Raw genomic sequence first — 21,143 nt, 5'->3', positions numbered from 1 at the left:
TTTCAGAATGTTATCGTGTTTGTTAATCCTTGCTGCTTTGTCACATCACTTTTATCTTGCGTCCATTTTATTTGAGGCTTGAAAGCAAATGGGAGCATCTATTCATTCGGCATCTTAAACGTTTTGCCTTGAAATAAATGAAGCTATGTGGCTTTAAACGAGCACTTTGGTAAAATCCCAAATGTATCAGCATCACCCACTCTGCGTCTGCTCCAGTGTTCCTGGATTAGGGAGCGCAACTGGAAAACCGAGGGGCTTACCAATGACCAGCAGCGCACGCATCGCTCCCAAATACACCTTTTACGACCGAATTCGCTCGCAGAAAAACCCCAGGAATAACTGCAGATTTTTAGCAAGGCTGTAACGTTGCAAATTGCCGTTTCCCCCTCCTTCCGCAGGCACCGGGCGCACGGATCCGCACACCCCCCGCTCCGCTGCGCTCCCCGCCGCCCCCAGCCCTGCCCTGCCCGTCGCGGGGCGCCTCCCGCCTCCCCGCGCCGCCGGCCCGGCCCCCGGCTCCTCCCCCCGCGCCCCGCCGCCCCAGCCCGCTCCCGCCCGGCTGGGGGACGCCCGCCGGTCCCGCTCAACAAGTTCCCCCCCGCCGCCGCCCGCAGCCCCGCGGCGGGGACCCGGCCGAGAGGATCCCCCCACCCCCGCCCGCTCCATCCCCCCCGCCAGCCCCGTCCCCCGCCCCCCGAGCCGGGCGCTGCAGCCGATGAGGGCAGCGGGGGAGCGTGCGGCGGCGGCGGCTGCCTCTAGCGAGCGCTCGGGCGGCCGCAGCTGAGCGCCCGGCCGCGGGAGCCCGGCGGGGTGGCGGGCGGCGCGGCTCGGCTCGGCTCGGCGCGGCGGGCAGGCAGCAGATGCGCGACCGGCGCGGGGCTCCTGACGGCCAGCTCGCCCCGGCGGACGAGGGAGATGCCCGGCGAGGGGAGCGCACAGACCGCCACTTCTGTCTGAGGAAGCAGAAGGTAAGCCATCAGAGCCGCGGGGCTGCCCTCGGCTCTGCCCGCGCGGTCGCGGAGGGCTCCGCGCCGCTTCCACGAGCGAGGGCTCCCCAAAATACCCACTTCCCTGCTTTTTTTCCCGATGGAAACTTGGTAGGGATGAGGCTAAAGCATCGCGCCGAGCGCCAGCGGGAGGGTTATGCAATAGCGGATCTGCCTGCCTGGGCACGGCTCTCGCATTCAATAACTTTCATGACAGATAAGGAGAGAATATCACTATTCACGTCCAAACCGATACTTTCTGCTGCAAAAAATACCAGCCTTTCTTCCAGTGCTACCTTTCTAATGGTACCCGGCAGGGGAGAGTTGTAGCCGGAGGATTTTTGGAAGATGCACAAAGCGCTTTAGTTTTTCACATGATTGCCTGCGAGGAACTACCCTTGCTTATTAACTTCAGCGCTGGGAAGTCCAACCGCAGCCCTAATGAAGTGTCCATACAGCACGGCGAGGGGAGAACGTCCGACGTGTTCATCCCATAACTTGCAGTACAGCACTTCATTAAAAAACTAAAACCCCCAAATCCTCATCAGGGGCTGAAGCTGCTTTTCTGTGAACTGTCATTCTCGAGAAGCAGTGCTTCTCCCGATTTAATGCACCGCTCCAGCCCCCGAGGCCCCCGTCACCGTCATCCAACACCTTTTACATGCTGTGAAAATGCAGGAGGCAGATGGGACAATGGGTAGTGTGGATCCAGCACCAAAGTCATAGTCCTGGACCTTGCATCTTGCATGCCATCCAAAGCTACCCGCTTTGCATTTCCATCTTGCCTGGCTGCTGCTAGTAAAAATCCTCTCCTGTGACCTCAACGCCTCTACTTAATGCTGTGTTTACAGAGAGTTACAGCAGCGAGGGGATGCAGGACTGCAGTTGGCTTGGATCTGTTGGGGGGGGGCAAGGAGTTGGCCAGCCCTAGCAAAACAGGGACATCTTGTAACACTGAAAGCAGGGAATATATTCTCTGCTTCTGTCACCTTCTCCCCAGAGGTCTATCCCAAGGGAGCTGTGCCCCCCTCTCTGCCACAAGTCAGAATAGGTAATGGAGCAGTTCCGTTTGACCTTGTACATCTAAACAGCTCCAATCCCACACGAACATCACAGAGGAATATTTAACTCATTAGGCTCTACAGTGGGGAAGTTTGGAAAGACATGCTTTTCCAGCCTCCCAGAATCATCATTTTTCTGCTGAATGCTGGAAAGTGGTAACAAAAGACGAAACAGTAACAGGTCATGTCTAATATAAACAGGACATTTATCCCCTTGGCTGAAGTGCTTCATCCTGATCCCCCATCACATTTACAGTGCATGTAGCAAGGTTAGAATCTAGCTGATAGATGAAAAACCACTAGCTTCAAAAACTGGTGATTGTTTTAAGCCCTCCCTGCCATGCAGCTGTCCTAGCCACGGGCTCGGGCTCATTTCAAGCCAGCAGATCCCTAGTACAAACATGACAAGCATGGAGAGTAACGTATTTCCTTACTTTCGGTGTGAAGCCTCTTGGTGTTGTAGCAGCCTGCTCCTGCCTGCCTGCCCTTACTACAATAACACTCTTCTCCTCAAGTGCAAATAACAGTTCTAAGTTAAAAGCTGGGTTTTTCGCTAGTGTTATAAATGCATATGAGCAGCTCAGCTGAAAAGACCTCAGTGCTCAGATACTACTCGTATATCATCTGGAGGTTTATATTCTCCTATACAGTGATGGCACACAGTCACTGATTTCAGTGGATATACATAATGTATATTGCTAATCCAAACACTCACACTGAACAGCTGTAAAATGAAATCGCTGTCCCAGGATTTAAGGTGCTGTTGCATTTAAAGCATACTGCCTTCACAGAATGAGCTCACTGGGGAAGGCTGAGACTAAATGAGCTGCTTTTCGTTGTTGTTGTTGTTGGTAAGGACGTCATGATGTCCTTGGTGAAAAATACATGTTCTTTAGGACTCTGCAATTACTAACGATGTGTGTTTTTTAACAAGATGCTCAAGATAATTCTAATCTTGAATCAAATCGGTGCCTTTCCCCTAGATTGACACAGAAAAAAACCCAGCTGGGCAACAGCACCATAAAAGAAAGTATTAGTTACTTATCAAGAGGGACAGCACTTAACATTCAATGCACCCTTCTACTAATTAAGCTCAGAAACAAGTAGCTCGTAAGATCATCACAGCATGTTTTTCCCCAGTTAACTATTTCACTGACAGAAGCATTTTTGTATGAGAGATGCACAGCATATACATTCAGAGGGAAAAAAACCCAACCAGTAGCTAAGTTCAACAGAGCTCAACACATAGAAGGAAAATATAGCCAAGGAGCCCAAGAGCCTGCCTAAATGCCAAATGACAGAGCGTGCATCATCTTCCTGACGTGCACCACAGGGGACCAAACACCACTGGTCACCACAAGACACTGCTGCAGGACTTGGAAGTCCAAACTCAACAACAGATTGTGCAAATGGCAGTGAGATATGAACAGGGACGTTTTGTTTAGACACTTCTGGAGAATTTGAAAGCAAACTTAGCGATACCAGTCCTTTGCAGTGATCGATGTGGAAGTGAAAGCCAGGGGAACCTCTTAGCTTGCCAAAAGCCTGTGCTAAAACATGAGGATGCCTCCACAAAGCAGTGAGGTCTCAAGGCAGTTCCTTATCCAACCAAAGTCATGTTGGACAGGGGGAATGGCAGATGTGTAGTCACATCACTCATGCATACTTGAGTAAACTACAGTAAATCTGGAATATTTGAGAACATTAAAAATTCACGTGATTGTTCCAGCTAGCTATTCAACAGCTCTTATATTCTGCTCTGTGGCAGCCACTGTTGGAAGAACTGCTGAAAATTTGTGCAGGATATTAAAAAACATGTGTGCAACAAATCTATTTAATAGCACAACACTCCTCTTATATTTTTACTGATCAGTTTGCAAATTAAATAGGCTTTAAGGAAATGAGATCATGAGCATTTTAATGAAAAATAAAAACCTCAGGGTGGGAAATTCAGTGGGAGTTCCACATTTAGCCTGCTAAAAACTTGTGCTTTGCTTTTATTCTGCTTGGAAAATCCTGTCTAACCTATAAAAGCAGCCACAGGTACGACTCAGGAGTTATCCACATTCCATTTGAATTTGGTACCAACCACACAGAATGTGATCAGATCATTCTCTTATTTTAGTAGCACATCCCCAACTTTGAAGCCAATATGCTGTGATTTTACTACATTCAGGTAGAAAACAGCCTTTCTGTTGATCCCTCAGCGCTCTCAAAAATAGTTCATCTTGTTTATACCTTTGGACAGCACAGTGTTGTGGTGATCAGTGCCTTAAAACTCACCTGCTTTGCATTTATACGTGTAAGCACAAGTCTCATAGGCAAGGGTAAGGGTGGGAAAAATAACAATTCAGTGATCAAACAGCAACTCTTGGTGTCCTCCATTCTGCCTGGGTTTTTTTTACCCTTCAGTGGCAAAAAGACATCAGGCCTGATTTTACTCCAGTAACAGTTTTTCCAGCCAAATCCACTGATTTCAATGCAGAGGAGCATAGAAGAGTAAAGGCTATTTTCACAGTCAAAATTAAACAGAGATGGATTTAAAAGCCCCAGGGGACTGAAGGCTTCCAAGTCCTACGATATTTGGGTGCAGACCTAAACTCCTCAAACTGTCATTACAAGAGAAAGCTTTTTGTCTTTCTAGGACAAGTGCTGGAGCTCCATCACAGGTGAGGTTCTCCAGGCCCTGTGCATTGCTAATCATTTGGCCTCAGGCTCAGCCCTTACCAAAACAGTGTGTTAAACATCCCACGACTGCTACATAGTTATGGCTAAATATATCAGAGGCTGCAGCAACTAAAAAAGACAGACTGGAGTAGTCATTTGTGACCAGTAATGTGCTTGCCCACGGTGTGCTCACAGACACGCCACAAATTCAACTGTATGGCTAAACACAGACAAATTACATCAAAATCTCTACTGCTTGAAATGAGCCTTAGCGTTCATTTTCAATGCAAGAAGCTACAACTAGTAAAATAATCATATATGAATACTAAGAAGCAAAACAAAGTGTTCACCTATAGTCCAGTACTTAACGTTCAGGAGAGCAGAACAGAGTCATGGGCCAGCAACACTCAAAAAGGAACATTTCATCAGAGGACTACAACAATCTGAGAGACACCAGTCACTGCAGTGCCTTTTCCTGTGGGAACCCGACTAGTTTGGTTTCTAAAATCCTCATCTAACAGCAGAGTTTCGTTGAACTGCTACAAATGCAGTTATCTGCACCTGATTTAACAGGACGTGCAGAACTGGCACATGGCCTGGCACAGCAGCTTCGGAACAGCAAGGGAGCGTTGTGGAGGCCCTCTGCAAACTTACTTTCTCTAGGTGCTGCCTGCCTCAGCTGTCTGCTCTTTTTTTCAACATCAGTTGTGTGTGCTGAAGAATGCTTTCTCCCATATTGATTTCTACTTGCACACCCTGCTCCTTCAGATTCAAAGCTGAAGGCTTCTGCCCGTCTCCAGAGAGACCAGTAACTTCTTTTTCGTTGTAGTCTACGCCATCCAATGAGTTTTTCCTCTAACTCTATTAATTTTACTTCCATTTTACCTAGTTGAGGAATTCCTTATTTTCCATACATAAATATCATCATGTAACTATACATAAATCCAACTTCAACTCATGTTCATGACATCTCCAGGGAAGAGGAGCTAATGGTTTGTGTTATTTTTGCCTATCCATGATTGCTGTAGCCTGCCTGTAAATAAAGCCCACATAGTTACAAAATTAAACCATTTTAAAAACAAAAGCAAAGGGAGATCATTCCAGATGGTCTCAGTGAGGAGGAGGTGTCACAAGCTAACAAAGAAGGATTTACTTGTTTTGTGCTCTTTCCCCCACACTTCCCTGCTTGTTTGATACCTGCCCTTCCTTACCTCTTCATTTTAACTTCCAAAACAAATGCAGACACCTAGTCAGTAATTCAGCCATACAAGAGACAGTCCTATGAAATGAGCTGTACCCCTAAAAACATCCATCAGGATTTCCAATTAGTTAAACATTGTAATTCTGTATTTAAACCCTACTTTGACTGCAATTACAAGACTTAACACAACTTAGATACTTCCATCCCACTTCCACAGTGACCTAAGCCACAGGACTAAAAAGTCTTGTAAAATATCAAGGAGACATCAAAAGCAAAGACCACTGTGACAACTGTGGATGGACATAGCCAACGTTATCTTTAAATGGGGCAGTTTGGGTATGGGTAATACCCCAGCTTCACCACAGCCAGCCTGCTTTGTGCTTCCCTGAAAATCACAGCAGCCTATGCTCGTGCCACAATATTGAAGCTGTTGCTTGGAATGAGTTGGTGAGGTCCAAGCTGATGCAAGTTATACAGCCCAACCATGGTGTAAATGACTTTTAAAAACCAAAACAGAGCCTCTATGATGCTCAGTGCAAAACCACTTAAGCAGATGTGTTAGATTCAGGACTATAAGTCAGCAACATGAAAAGCAGCTTTGGAAGTGGTTACTGCCTGCTGTCAGGAGGAGGAGGAAGAAGAGACAATTCAGTGAAATCACTAATGCTTCTGTATTCATACAGGAATGAGAAAACAACTTTACAGCAAGCTTTGAAATCATTAATATTTGGTTGTTTGTGCCCATTTTGTTATTAAGTTCATTATTGTCTTCTGCAAATACAACCAGAAATGAGTAAGGAGATATCCACAAGCACAGAAACAACTCGTGGATCAGTTTAATGCATTTTTGTTTATCGAGGCCATCAGCAAATAAAACACAGCAATATCTCTAAGGAGCTGACAAAGTGACAGATAAAATATCCCAATGCTGAAGAGACTAATTCAGCAGAAATCATGCCTGAACTGCCTGGTAGCACCATTCTGTAGGCTGAGCCCAAGTTGCTGAATTCAGGATGGAGCTGTGTATTTTAGGTGGTCCTAGCTGAGCAAGCTGGTGAGAATAATGTCTTACGTTCTTGCTTTCACATTTTGTGACAGTATAAAGACACACAAAGCCACAATAAACAGGATGCAAATTATCTGTCTACTAGACAGTTCTGGTGCCTAGAGGATTACTGGGCAATCTCTGCCACGATCCTGCAGCTTCAGACAAGCAGAGTATCTAACCTGAACAGACAAAAGGGTCATATGAATATTCTTCAGAGGAGCTCTAATTATTACCTTAATACACTTCCTAATCATCCATCTCACAAACAACCCATCTTGAAACACCATCACCAGAATGTCTGCTTTGAGGTCTTACTCCACACTGTGTTAGGTCCCCGGCACCTGGAAGGTGTCACGGAAGGTGTCGACATCTCCACGCTATCTTTGCACACTCTCAGAGCTTCCTTCTCCATCCTCCACACAGTTCTTCCCACACTGAACCAAAACCATTTTCCCTGGTGAGCTGGAAGGAGCTGTTTGCACCAGTGCTACCTGTCGACTCCAACTCTTCTCCCAGAGTCCTCATGTTTGATGAGAGAACTTGAGACTTTGGGAGTTGAGATTTGGAGCACTTGTACCTGTGTTCAAATTTCAGACACCTTCCCCTCATGTCAGGATTTGGCTCTTCCTTCATGGTACTTACTTGAAAAGCACCTTCAAAACAGCTTTTAAGTTCTGCAGCGTTAAGGACTAGTGTTCTCTTGCAGTCCAGTGATGGAAGCACAGCTTTTTACTCTATTGGAAACAGTCTTTTGGGGTAACTAGTGCTCATTTTTATATGAGCCTTTGCTGTAGCAGAAGTCAAACTGATTTGTGCACTACTCTTATCTTTCCCTAACACCAGGGTCTCAGGTCTAACTGTACATTGATAATTTACAATTAGAGCAGAGCCAGAACCAAAACCTGCTTGAAAACCAGGAACTGTTCTCAAATGTGCTCAAGAAGGTGAAAATTCCACCACCTTTATTTCCTGGCAAATGCTGAAAGCACTGGAGTGCAAATACGTGTCTCCTAGACTGGTATTATTCACCAGTTAATATCCTGCTAATGATCTCAGGTTTTAGACCTAAATTACCTCTCAAGGTTTGTCTACCTGTAACCCCAATCAAACAGAAAGAGCTGGCTATGTTCTGATGCCTTACAACCGCTGACCTCAGTAATGTCGCTCATGCTTGTCATCTCCCCTTTGTAGTAACTCTAGCCCAGACTACAAACCACGTTTTCCATGCAGTGCCATCTGCATCCCCAGGGGAACAGCCAGGAACAGCCTGACCTGAGCACGTTGCACTGCACCCAGGCACACCTCACGCTGCAGGGCCTTTCCATGCCCTGCACAGCAAAACCAAAGATGCAAGACCAAAGCATGGAGTTGGAACACGTTTTTCCTCTTTACCCCAACAAACATTTGAAAGAGCTACAATGAAAAAACTAAGCTGCAGCTGATGCAGATCGTTGCAGTCTGGACATGTTCTCAGCCTCCAGCACCCAGCTCTCACTCCCTGGAGGCCTGACAGGTTTGCAGACCTGTTGGCCAAAGCTGAAGAACAGAAGTGCTTTTTTTCCCTGTCATTTGGTGGCTGGTTTCTTTCTCAAATACCCACAAAAACTACTAAGAACAATCAAAAGTTGGTATTCAATAATGCAGATAAGGAGCTGTCTTTAAGCTCTTGTTCTTAACAGCTTGCTATTTAAATTATTTATCAGAAAGTCCCATAAAAATGAAATAGCCTTCCAGTGGCTTTTGGACTCCTGGAAGACAGTACAGCATAAGCAGAACTCTCTGATTCTCCTAGCAACACATCCTCAGCAGCATCCTTCTACTGCGAGTAGCAGCTGTAACGCTGACAGAGAGTTGCACACATCTACATGGCAAAATGCTGCTAATAAAACTTTACTCAGGTGTTCACAGCAGCAATAGCTGCATAGCACAGGAAGAAAAACAAACCTAATTCTTTTAATAGTAATGTTGTTTTTTCCAGTACACTAAATCCTAGCAAATGTCTGACATTATAACCACGCTGTGAGTTGTCAGGGAGTATCTTTTGATGCTACTCTAGTTCCAGTATGAAGTTAATAGTTATTAACTGAGACCAGAAGGGTCTATATTGTTTTTAATGCAAGTACCAATCTTCTAGTAGCTGCACAAACATATAATGGGAAAAGTAACCCTTATTGTACAGACTTTTATCATGTGGAGTGGCTTCCTTTTAAATTCTATCCATGTAACAAGTCCTCAGTATCAGCAAAGTTTGTGTTCAGAGTGAAGAGCAGACATGTCACAACTAAAGAGCATAGCATATGCTTGTGGTATTTTTATCAGTACAGTTTTGTTTGCTGGACAGTGCTTACCAATATTTAGGATACTGCTATGGGATTTTTAAGCTTGTATCATAACAACACAGTCAATTAATCTAACAACTGGATTCCCTTTAAAAGACTGAAAATACTCCTAAATTAATAAAGTCAAAATGTCTGAAAGTCAAAGAAAAAAACCATGACATTTGATGCAGTCTGTTTAACAAGAAGAACATTTAGATTGCAGGCAAACTATGCTTAGGCTGCCATCATTGGTTTGTGGGATGGTACACTTAGAGTTATCAGAGAATAAGTTTCTATATCACATTTGTTTATATGAAGTCAATCCAAGTTTCTTTCAAATGTCTGTTTTTAATGACAGAACTGCACTGTAACATTTAGAGATATGAAAATGGCTTAGGAGGCAGTGGGGATTCCTCATGAGAAAGTACAGCCTCACTGTATTCAGCAGCCTAAGATGCTGCAGATCATGAAGGAGCCTTCATGGTAAAGCCCAATTGTTTGCAAAGTCTTGCATTGTTTTTCCTTTAAGCTATTACATACATGCCAAAAAAACCCCTCTGAGCCCTTAGGAAGTGCACAGAAGTTTCCAGGTGGGTCTCTAAAGCCTTCATTTGGTCTGAACATAGAGTGAGTGAAATCTGTGCCTTTGCATGTGCAACTTGGAAAGTTTAACTCCACTCTGCCTATTGACACATTTAATCTTTCAGTATATGTCTGTATCATAAAACTGACATAACTAAGATGTAAATGATAAGGTAAGCTACAAAGCTCCCTTCATTAACACATCAGTCTATAAATTCAACATTATAATTCACCCTACAATGCAGTGACTTTGCAGAGTCCTGGGCTGAGTGGAGGTCCTGCAAAGATTACTCACACACCTAAGCTTTACCTGCCAACACAGACTTCAGCAGGACTGCTGGAAACCCACTGACGCTCATAATTGAAGCTGAAATCACATCAAACAGATCTCCTTCCTAGAAATGCTCATTGCATTGCTGAACTGAGGGGGGAAAAATCTGGACAGCATCAGTAAGTGGAGAGGTGAAAGGGAAAGAATTATGTAGTTGAACAAAGCACTCTATACAGAACCTGAAGTAATACAGAAGGTGGTTTCCATACCCTGAACATTTTATACTACTTAAAGCTGCTCTGTGCATCACTTTATTATTATTATTTAATAGTTTATTTCCATATTCAAACATAAAGGAACACTGCTTAAGGGTAATCAGCCAGAAGTTTATAAACAAATCAAGGCTAAAAACTGAAAAATATGCTCTGTGATTACTTAAATATTTAGCTTAGCAAATCATCTCACGCAATCAGGGCTCGTTCACAGTCACTGCAGACAAAAAGATTAAATCTATTATCTGTATTTAAGTGGCACATGCACCTAAAATTCAAATTCTAAGCCTTTATTAGCCCCTCAAGAGAGCCATAAACTGCAATACTCATGCAAACCAAGCAACTCCATCTCCAGTTGTTTCCTAAAGCACCCAAAAATCCTGCAGCTTCTGCCATGTTTCACAGCCACGCGTTTCACATTCGCCAGCCCTGCCTTGTGTCCCACAACACACTGCTCAGCTGAGTCATGGGCAGCACAACTACTGTAAGTAGCGAAGGGAAAGGAAACACACGAGGAGTCAACATCTTGTCCAAAACAAAAAAAGAAACAAACTAAAACAGTATTACATAAACACTTCTGTGTTAAATATTTAACTGGGGATCAACTGTTTGCTCAACCGTTCTTTGATCACATCTGCACATCGAGTTCTCCTTGGGGACACAAGGACCTGAGTAAGGCTTCAAAAAATCGAGTTCTTCCGGTTGGTGTTGTTCTTCATCACAGCTATCTATAGAATTATTAGTCTAAGCTACTAGTGAGAACAGAAAACTCCAGATTAGCCAAATCAATCAAGCCTGTGCCATTGGAAAAGGGAGACAAGCAATTTCTGAAGAATCAATTTATTGGCTATTAAAGACATGCTTAAAATTAACTGCATCACAGGATATAGTAGCCCATTTATCTACTTCTGTTCTGTGGAAATCTCCAGACTCCTGGTTTCGTCTGGGTTACGGACTTCATTAATTCCATCTGTTAAATCATTCCACACAAACTCTAAAAGTGCAGAGTTGTTGGTTTCAACAGTGGTTTTCACAACATATTTCAGCTGAGTGTAAAGCTAATGTCTGTCCACTTGCAGGCTGATGGATCAGGGCTGTATCTTACACAGCACTTCATTATTCACCAAAGCATTCCAAAACTCCACTCCTAGACAGATCAACAGATAGACAGAAGGATGGATGGATCTCTTTCCTACCAGCACCATCTGAACATAGATGTTCACAGACGGGAGCTGTGAACTGGTGGGGCTCTGGATGCAGAATGCCAGTCAAACAGAAGCGCATCTTCTCTCAGCAAACACAACTGTCTGTATTTATACATCACGTTTTAAAGGCAAAGGGATAACTGATCTCACCCCACACCCCAGCTGGGCACAAAGTACAAGACATCAATACCACCCTACCCCACTTCAGCCAGGCTTCCCTCTAGCATTTCCATTTTATAATCTCTCTTCCCAGCTTGGTCACGCTGGTATCAGACACTCAGCCTGTATATAACATCTCTGTAGTTCAAAAACTAGGATCTAGCCATCTCAGATTCCATTATTGGAACATTTTTGTCCCAATCTTCCCTCTTCTTTCTTTCTTCTACATACTTTTTACTACTTCCCCTTCTACAATGGCTGCTGCTCACTCACCACTACCTCAGCCTGAGAAGCCAGATAGAAAAAGGCAAACTAGACAGATTCTAGAGTAATTCAGTTACTTGCAAATTACTGGGTCCAGGGAGGAGGAAGTTGAACAAAAATAAAGATCAATGACACATTTGCATGAGGTTTTTTGAAAGCAATTGGACAACCCAGAAGTGGAAGCTTGCAGTACACACACTGTCTGCCATGCACATTTGTGTGTTGTTGAAACTTTGAGGAAAAGTTACTTTTACAAACCCATAAACTTTATTTTTCCATTAAAAGTAGTTTCTCCGCTACATGTGCTTAAGTGAAAACTACATATGGACTCGCCACGAGGATTCGCTCCCTTGTGCCACTGAGCTGACTTCCTAAAACAGACACTTCTGTGACACTCAACTCTTCAAGTTTCACATTTTTTATGTAATAGACAAAAGAACTGTAATTAAAAATGTATTTGGAGTACCACACCTGAAAGTCCCTTCGCTCATTTTACGTTGTACTCAGAGTCCCTCTGAGGGAACATTGGTGTTGAAATAGGAGATAAGTGCAGAATACTCGGATAAAGAGGGAATTTGGTAATTCACTAAATCTCAGCATTAGGGAGGAACTTGTGCAATAGGAGGATAAAAACGCCAACTTCAAATGAGATGTAAAAATGAGGTCTTAACTACCCAGTTACTCCAGATCCCATATGATCTGTACAACAGAGCTGGTGGGGTTTTTTTCTGCCATGTGCTGTGTTAAGCAGCTGGCATCTTTTCATCCTTGAGGAGGTGCTTATGTTTCAATAGCAGATTAAGTAATTTCTGTGAATCATCACAGGTTTTTCTGTGGGTTTTTATTTTTTAGTGCTTTAGGATCCTTTGGGATAAGAAGCTCTATTATAAAGCCATATTACTGCTTCTAGGAAAGGATAACTTGTTTTGCATTTGAAGCAAAACCTTAATTGATGCACTGCTGACTTCTTCCACTAACTGCAACAGTTCATGAGTTTTATGCATGCAGCAGTAGCGACCAGTTGCTAATAACAATTAATCTATAGCCAGGTTTTAGGTTTAGCTATGAGCTTGTTAAATAATAACACACCAGTTAATTTCTTGTAAAGATGCAGAGTAGGTTACACAGCAGAAACATGTCTGGAATGCCAATCTGACACTTCTTGCTACTAAACATTTGCATGAAAGGAACACGGAGGGTGGTCAGTGCCCTAGGCTTTCCTTTATTTGTACAGAGACACTTGTTCTTCATCTTGCCTGTACTTTTTGTTATCAAGGAAATTATCAGTTGATAAATATTAACTGTAAATGTATTATCAAGTCAATTCAGGTGACTTGCTTCCTGAGAGCCCATATTCCCTTGCAGTGAAGCCCGAGCGCCCAGCTAACATTCCCGGCACGACAGCCACGGTGCCTGTCCTCTGACAAGAGGAAAAGCTGGACAAACCTGCTGCCAGGAAAACCAGGCTGGGCCCCGCTTCAATCTGAGGAGCAGGTGTTTATAAATGGAGAGAAAAAGCCCAGTTTTCCAGCACAACACCAAAGAAGGGCTGTGACTGAAGGGAACTGAGCAAAAAGGTTGCGTGTGGCAGCCGTTTCGGTCAAAGCACAGAAATAAACTCAAGTGTCGCAAGCCTGGGGGGGAAAAGTGGCGTTTCTGTTGTAACGTGAGGCTTTTCGAACTGTTTTTGAATGCAGGCATCATGGTGAGTAAGGAGCCCAGCAAATGCCTACTCACCGCCTCAGAAAGCGAAGTCGAGCCAGCGGCATCACTCGCGTTGGAGATGAAATACGCACTGGATCCCAACCGGCAGATTAAGAAACGGAACAAAGCCCTCCAGGTGAGATTTAAAGATATCTGCGAGGCCCAGAACGAGCAGAGGGACAAGCAGCTGTCCACCAGCCAGGACCCCGACAAGAGAGAAGCCAAGCCCCTCTCCTACAAAGCGGCGTATCGCAAGTACATGACAGTGCCTGCCCGGAGGTCGATACCCAACGTCACCAAGAGCACAGGAGTCCAGACTTCACCCGATCTTAAAAAGTGTTACCAGACCTTTCCCCTGGACCGGAAAAAAGGGATTATCCTTAAAAGCGCCTCGACCGTCGACACCTTTAAGGGTCAAAACAACGGGTTTCTAATAGACGTAAAGGACAAAGACGGCAGCAGCTCAGGGGAGGCCGCTGGGTGGAGCAGGAAGGCCGGCAGCCTGCAGACGGCCGAGTTCATCTCCCACATCAACGAGCGCGCCAACGTGGCATCTCATGACGACGGGGACGAGGCCTGGAAAAGCAGCAGTTTGCACAGCTCTCCCAAAGAGCTGCCTCCCCCTCCTCTCCCCAACTCGGCCGACCTCGCCGCAGAGGAGCCCGGCGCGGCCCGGCCGCCCAGCCGAGGGAGAGAGGCGGCGGGGCGGCCGGGCAGCGAGGAGGCCGCCCAGCCCCTCCACGCCAGGCTCTTCAAGACTGAGGTGGCCACCGTTTATTTGCCGGCGGCCGGTTCGAACGCCTCGCAGCCCGACCTGCCAAACCTCGTGGCCGAGACAGACTGGTCGCCGTGCCCCACGGCCGAGGAGGACAAAAAGAGGACCGTGCACCTGAACGGTGTTCAGCCCCAGGCGGGAGATGCCCGAGCCTGCTCGTCGCGGGCGCAGTGCCAAGCCCCCGAATGTAACGAACAGCCCCTTCAGATGAACGTTTCGCCCATGGAGGAGAACCAGCCTTGCCAGACGGCCGTCGCCGTGAGCGAGGAATGCCAACAAATCGTGCCTCATACGGAAGTTGTGGACTTGAAAGCGCAGCTTCAGATGATGGAAAATTTGATTAGCTCTAGTCAGGAAACCATAAAAGTGTTGTTGGGTGTTATACAGGAGCTAGAGAAAGGAGAAGCTCACAGAGAAGGGTGAGTAGAAGCTTTTTGCATGAGTTTACACTGTTTTAAATGCCTTTTCTAACAAGTCCTGCCCTTGAATTTGCTAATGTGAGTTTGCACCCGGTGCCGTGGGTTCCTCCGTAGCACACTAGGACGTTACACGTGGTGCTTCGCACACAGCCAAAGTTCTGCTGCTTCAGAGGCGAGTCTTAGGGAAACCTGCCAGCAGCATTTGCAGATTTGGTATCTGCTTGTCCCACGATGTAATTAAGTAGTTATTTAATGAAGGACCTGTAATATCTCTTCTTGTACCTTCTCTAACGAGCCGCTCTCCAAACAGGATTAGCGAGGAAGCTTTCACATCAGCAACTTGTATTAACTGTAAGGCTTCACACGGCATGAAAAGCAGCAGAAAAACCCTCATTCTGGAAGCGACTTACCTTTTTAAGATTAAGGCACATTGTTACAACTCTTAATATAATTCCATTAATGGCATATGAATCTTGTCTGGTTTACTTTCACCCTCTTGAATTTTTAATGCTGTTTCTTTCAGAAGGAAATTAAATGAAAACTTTGAATATCAAAGTCTTCTTTACAGCATTCAAACTACTCTCTACCCATGACAAACTCAGGCACAGAAAAACCCCGAACTTTGTTCAGCCCTAACTTACTTAAACCAACCTATCTACATATGTATGTGTATATAGACACACATATATGTGTCTATATACACATGTATTCATATATACACACATATATGTGTATATACACACATGTATTCATATATACACACATATAACTTGTAGATATTATAAAGAATAGTTACCATAACCCTGTACAACCTTTAGTCTACTTAAGACAGTTCAACCCATCTTTTCCTTTCCCTTAACAAGCAATTTGCAGACCTGCTTGCCTTAGTTTGCTAATCTTTATTCAATGAAAGCACCTCAAAATGTATGTGCACTGTTGGTGCATTTTTAAATACTTCAGTACTTAAACCATCATTTGTCAGGAGAAATCTGAATTGTTAACATCAGAAACCAGCAGCTCGTGCTACTTGAAGCAGCACAGGTTTTCACTTGAGTCAAAAAGGTACATCTTGAGATTTGTAATTCATCCCTTCTCCAGGAATGCAAAAATCATCTTGTTAGTCCTAAAAATTCAGGGTGTTTTTCAGTAAAAGGTGATCTTAGCTGTTGGACAATGCTGTCAACATAGCATTAGCGTTTTTAATTTGTTTTACAGCTGAGTATAGTATTATTAGAGTGCCTTGTCAATCCTGGACCTTCAGACTGGGAAGCTGGTTGATCTGTCTCAAAGCAGCATAGGCTTACTGAAGTTAATATTCAGAAAAAACCTTCCTGCGACTTTCTTAACTTAGAGAAATGCAAAGGAACAGGAAGGAAGTGGCATGCTGCTTGTCAAATCACAGAGCAGTGACAAATATTCCTTCATCATAACCCATCATCTGATCTTCGAGAACCCTGTGTGAGCACACACATCTACCCACAGTCATCTGCTATAAATCCCAGTGCTTCCTCCATACACTTACATATCCATTTTTTAGCTTTTCCCTGAGACAGCAGAACTACAGGTGCAGCAAAAAACTTATGTTTTTGTTGCCCTCACATAAGCAGACCCATTTAATGTAGCCAATGTGAGTTGTATCTGTGCCCTCAGCACAAAAGAGGTCTTGTCTTGCCCAAAGTATTGGCCATTACTCGTATCTTTGAATAATCCTCCTGTAGCTGTCAGCCTGACCAAACTGTAGCCTGTATTAGCCCTAAAATAGCAGAACTGCCCATAAACCTCAGTTCTTAAGGATCTCTCTACTGAGTCTTATATTATGTCAGAGTCTGCAAGACTACATTGTACTTGGCCAGAAAGAACCTATTTATTAGCAGCCCCTTACTTTCCCCTTCTGATAGGTTTCTCAGCAATGATGAAATCACCACCTAAAAATACAGCACACTGTTTGAAATCTTTTTAAAGACCTTGTGGTACGTGGAAGGTAGAATTCAAATGTTTTGATGGTTCTTTGACGTTAACTGTAACCAGCAGCAGTTACACCGGCAGCCAAGGTTCAGTACAGAAATTAGAAGTGATGTATCTAGAGATGAAAGTGACACACCAGATAGAAGGGTTGCTTTAAACACAAGACATACAAAGGTGCTGCCCTAAGACTTACAGAGAGCATAGAAGAGTTTCTATTTCAAGCTGCTTTCAGCTACTCTTCCATATGTTTTAGGCATGACTCAAACACGTCCCCTCCCAGCTAGACACGAAGGACGTAGACAAGGGGAAGGAGGAAAGGGAAAGCATACTTGCATAATTTCCTCTCTTTCAGGAATTCTTATATTCCAGATCCATCTAATTTTCTAATGTGGTGGTTTTAAAGGAGCTCAGCATTATGCTTGGGACATTTCTCTTCTCCACTGATCCTGCTCCAGAGCTGAGAGAACACTGTTCTCGTGCAAAGCACCAACACATTAGTAACGTGAAGCCTGTCTTTATCCCCCTTTCCCTCAATTTCACTAATAGGTTGCCTCATCATTAGAATAGTTCCCATTACTGCATCCATTCCTGCAACACTTGTGCCACAGAGACCCACCACTGTGTACAGTATTACGTATCTTCTCAGTTTTACCATCTTGATCTCCTTTTTTCCTTTTAGAACCGAGTGTTAGGTCAGTTTCTAACGGGACATTAAAAGCAGTACTACTGCTACACCTCTGCTTACTGTGACATACACAAGTCCTCCATCTGCTTTCTGTGTTTATGGCACTCTCCTGGCTTTCTTATGTATATTAAATTCATTACAATAACATACCTCAAGCCAAAAATACAAATAACACAGTTGGGTAAAGAAACCACAACCAACCAACCAAAAAAATCCAAACCAAGACACACAGCTAAATCTCTTAACCAGATTTTTCTCCCTTCAAGAAGATCAGTGTTCTTGAAGTGCTGTTGTAGTGCCATGGGACTAGTGCTCAGTGGATTCATTTTCACTAATATGCTGTAGGTCTTGAACTGCTATTACTGTAATTCATCACTAAATGAGTCTGTGCCAGCAAAACCGTATCAGCATCTCTGGAAAGAGTAGTATCATCCTTTGGGTGAATATCATCTATGTGTACTTTTCAAAATGTCAGTAGAACATTACCTGCAATTAGCAACAACATACAGCACTCAGCTCTGCTGAAAAGAAAGGGAGAACCGCTGGAGGAGGAAGAGGACACCCGACAGAGCCCAGCGCTCACGGCACTCTGCCAGACCTGAGACTTCGAGGCTGCAGCTTGAGCTCCCTCTTCTTATGCCTGTGGATCAGGCCCCATTTATTGCTCACAGAACACAAAATTCAGGCCATCAGAACATACAGCTCTTACCATCAGGCACTGCATAGCCTTAAACACATGAAACCTATCTAAGCAGCAGCTAGCAGATTTGGGGACAGGAGTAGAAATCGTTCTCGCCAGCCTGGGAGACCCCACCGGTATCAAAGGAAATGTTTTAACCTGTGTATTTCCTATGGGCAGCATTATTTACTAACTCTTTAGCAAAATGGTAATTGTACTTTACTATGTGGGAGCTTCTACAAAAACAGAACTGCATCACAGCAAAAGGCATTCAACAATGTCTGTGTTAAGCCATGCATGAAGAAGAGTAACAGAGCCACGGCTTCAATTAAGATTCCCAGCTCCAAGTTGAAAACCATGTTGACTTTTTCGTGATGCAAGGTGCAGCTTTACAACAGAAAACAGGGTTTGTGCTCCCAATGATGTTTGCTTTATCTTCTGATAAGCTATTAGCAATCTATATCAACCACAGATAGATTTGTCTGAGCTCGGGTTCAGTTCATTCAATTGAGCAAACCAAATTCTGCTCTGTACTAAGGCCACCAGAAGTGAAAGCAAAAGACAAGTCACTAATTGCAAAAACCTGGCTAACACACACCTGGGAAATATGTAACAGAGGATAAACAGATAATAAAAAAATATGACCTGCCTTTCAAATCCTTTACTGTGAAAAGTAAAAGGAATCTAGGCCCTTCTCATTATAAAACAAATCAGCAATTGTAATAAACAAAGTACTCAATTTGCTACAAAAAGTAAGTCGCAGTACTTGGGCTCTGACAGGCCAAATGCTACACATTAGGCAAGAGTTAAAGGAACCTGTTTGGGAGAGAATTTATATTCATTTGGTAGGTGACAGAGATTCAGGAATTTAAAGAACTCTCACCAAACACTGATTAAACAAGCAGTCCCAGGCTGCTTCAAAGAGGCTCTGAAAGATCATGTTCTTGCAGAAAGAATTTAAATGGCATCTCACGTTTTGCAGTGAATAAGGGAGATTTGTGTCTCTCATTGACATTGCTAAACAGAAAAAAACCCCAATACCATGTGTGTCTGGACAGATGCTTGTACCAAAGAGAACAGGAGAGCTTTAGCTGGTGCAGGTGAAGTACTTCTGCTGTAAAATGCTACAGGCAGTCATCCTCAAGGTCACAAGAACTGAGCAAAAACTGACCATCCTGACTCATGAACAATGGCAAGTGAAAGCCAGGTAGCCCAAACAATTATTGCCCACATTGTTTGCTTTTCTCCTTTTCAGAAGCTATTTCAAATCCAGTCCAACTGTTCAGCTCAGATGAAGGAGACAGAGCAAATAAAGGGAGTGACAACCTCTGCTGTCTAACTCAATTCGTCTACATGCATGAGCCAATACTCTTAAAAACTGGGGAGTTCCTTATTTCACATAAGCAGAAAGCAAGCTGAAGAGCTTACAAAAACACAGCCCCTGGAAGTAATCTGCTAGCTGCAAAAATACGACATGATTTGGTTTGGGATTCCCCCTCCTCTTTAGTTTTGTTTTGCTTTTTCAGTTACTGACGTGGCAAAGGATAAGTTTAAGAAAATGACTTCTAAAAGAAAACCTGGAAATGGAGGGAAGCACTAGACAGAAAAGCTTAACAGCACAACAGACATCTGCACTACGAGTAAATATATGGAAACCAGAAAGTAAACAGCAAATTCCATCTGTGATGCACAAATTGTATCATAAACGGAGTGGTGGCGGGTTTTAAGGGCCTGTACCAGCAGTCCTTTGGAACAGGACTCTGATGACTACTTTGATTTCCAACTCTGTGATCTTTACATCATCCATTTTGGCTGTCCTTTGGAGCAGTCACATTCATTCTATTACTCTGAGACCACCTCCCAGATTCCTATCTCTCTACCCTCACTACAGCTGTGTATTTCAGAGTCTGCATCGTTTGCAGATCATTCCTCAACGCAGATATACCCAAACACCTTGGAGATTGTGACAATTCACCTTTCTGATGCAGAGACAAGAAATCTCTTTGGATGCATCTTCCTTGGTCAAGGAAAAGAAATCATTTTTTGTACAAATCAGTGCTTCATGGATCTTGTGATCCTTGGTTGGTTTTTTTTAACTTCTAATCCGTACATACCCCATTCTCTGCTGTCTCCACAGAGATCTGCCTTGGAGTGAGGCATTCTGCTACTGCAGGGGCAGTCTTCTTTTCTAGTTTCAACAGCAACAGAACACTCTGCTCTTCCCTCTCTTACAGTCATTTGTGTAACCTTCTCTTTTTATAGGCATACAGTTATTTCTAATTATTAACAGCTCAACTGTCAGGCTGTGCCATTGTCCAAAAGGTGTACTTGTAAACTTTGAGCCGTTTTCAAACCAAATGCATTCCACAATCATTTCTGCTTTTATGTCAGGCCACTAAAGGAGTTTTAAGACAAATTCTTTGCCTGTGGACCCATGACAGGTCCTATCCCCTTGCCCTGTGCTCATTTCCCATTCCCTCAGCCATCACTCAGATGCTCACTTAACACTTTCCTGAAAGAAGCATAAGTATCAAGATGCCATAAAAGCCCATTTACCTGCTCTTCCCATAAGTAACCTGGCTTCCCAAGCCATAGAACAGTAGCCCAGCCTCCTCCCTGCTGCGTTCCCCCCAGCACAATCCAAGCAAAGTGGCAGAGCAGTGTGCTACACACGGACACCTCTCAGCCCAATGCACCTTAGCTTTGGAACGATTTCATTAGCTGCCAAAACTATTTCCTACTGGAGACCATTTCCTAATGAGCCCTCTGATACAAAACTCTCCATAGCTCCAAATGAAAGCTGATTAAGAGTGATCATTAAAAGATCCAGCATCACCCACGGCTTAACCTCCTACCACGCTTTTTATCAATCAGATCACTAA

At 44.0% G+C, this 21,143-nt stretch overlaps 2 protein-coding genes across 3 annotated transcripts in view; one reads left to right on the top strand and one right to left on the bottom strand.

Moving 5' to 3' along the window:
• The window catches only part of DOCK1 (dedicator of cytokinesis 1), a 285,055-nt gene that overhangs the window by 142,009 nt on the left and 121,903 nt on the right, over positions 1-21,143 (bottom strand). The window lies entirely within an intron of this gene.
• The window catches only part of INSYN2A (inhibitory synaptic factor 2A), a 30,240-nt gene continuing 22,833 nt past the window's right edge, over positions 13,737-21,143 (top strand). The window contains exon 1 of the mRNA XM_010199280.2: positions 13,737-14,932. Coding sequence (XP_010197582.2) covers positions 13,737-14,932 — 1,196 coding nt within the window. The remainder of the gene's footprint in view (positions 14,933-21,143) is intronic.

This window comes from Colius striatus, chromosome 8 (assembly GCF_028858725.1).
Source record: "Colius striatus isolate bColStr4 chromosome 8, bColStr4.1.hap1, whole genome shotgun sequence".
NCBI classification, from domain to species: domain Eukaryota; kingdom Metazoa; phylum Chordata; class Aves; order Coliiformes; family Coliidae; genus Colius; species Colius striatus.
Note: the sequence above shows the minus strand (reverse complement) of the source record. Positions and strands in the feature narration are given on the sequence as shown.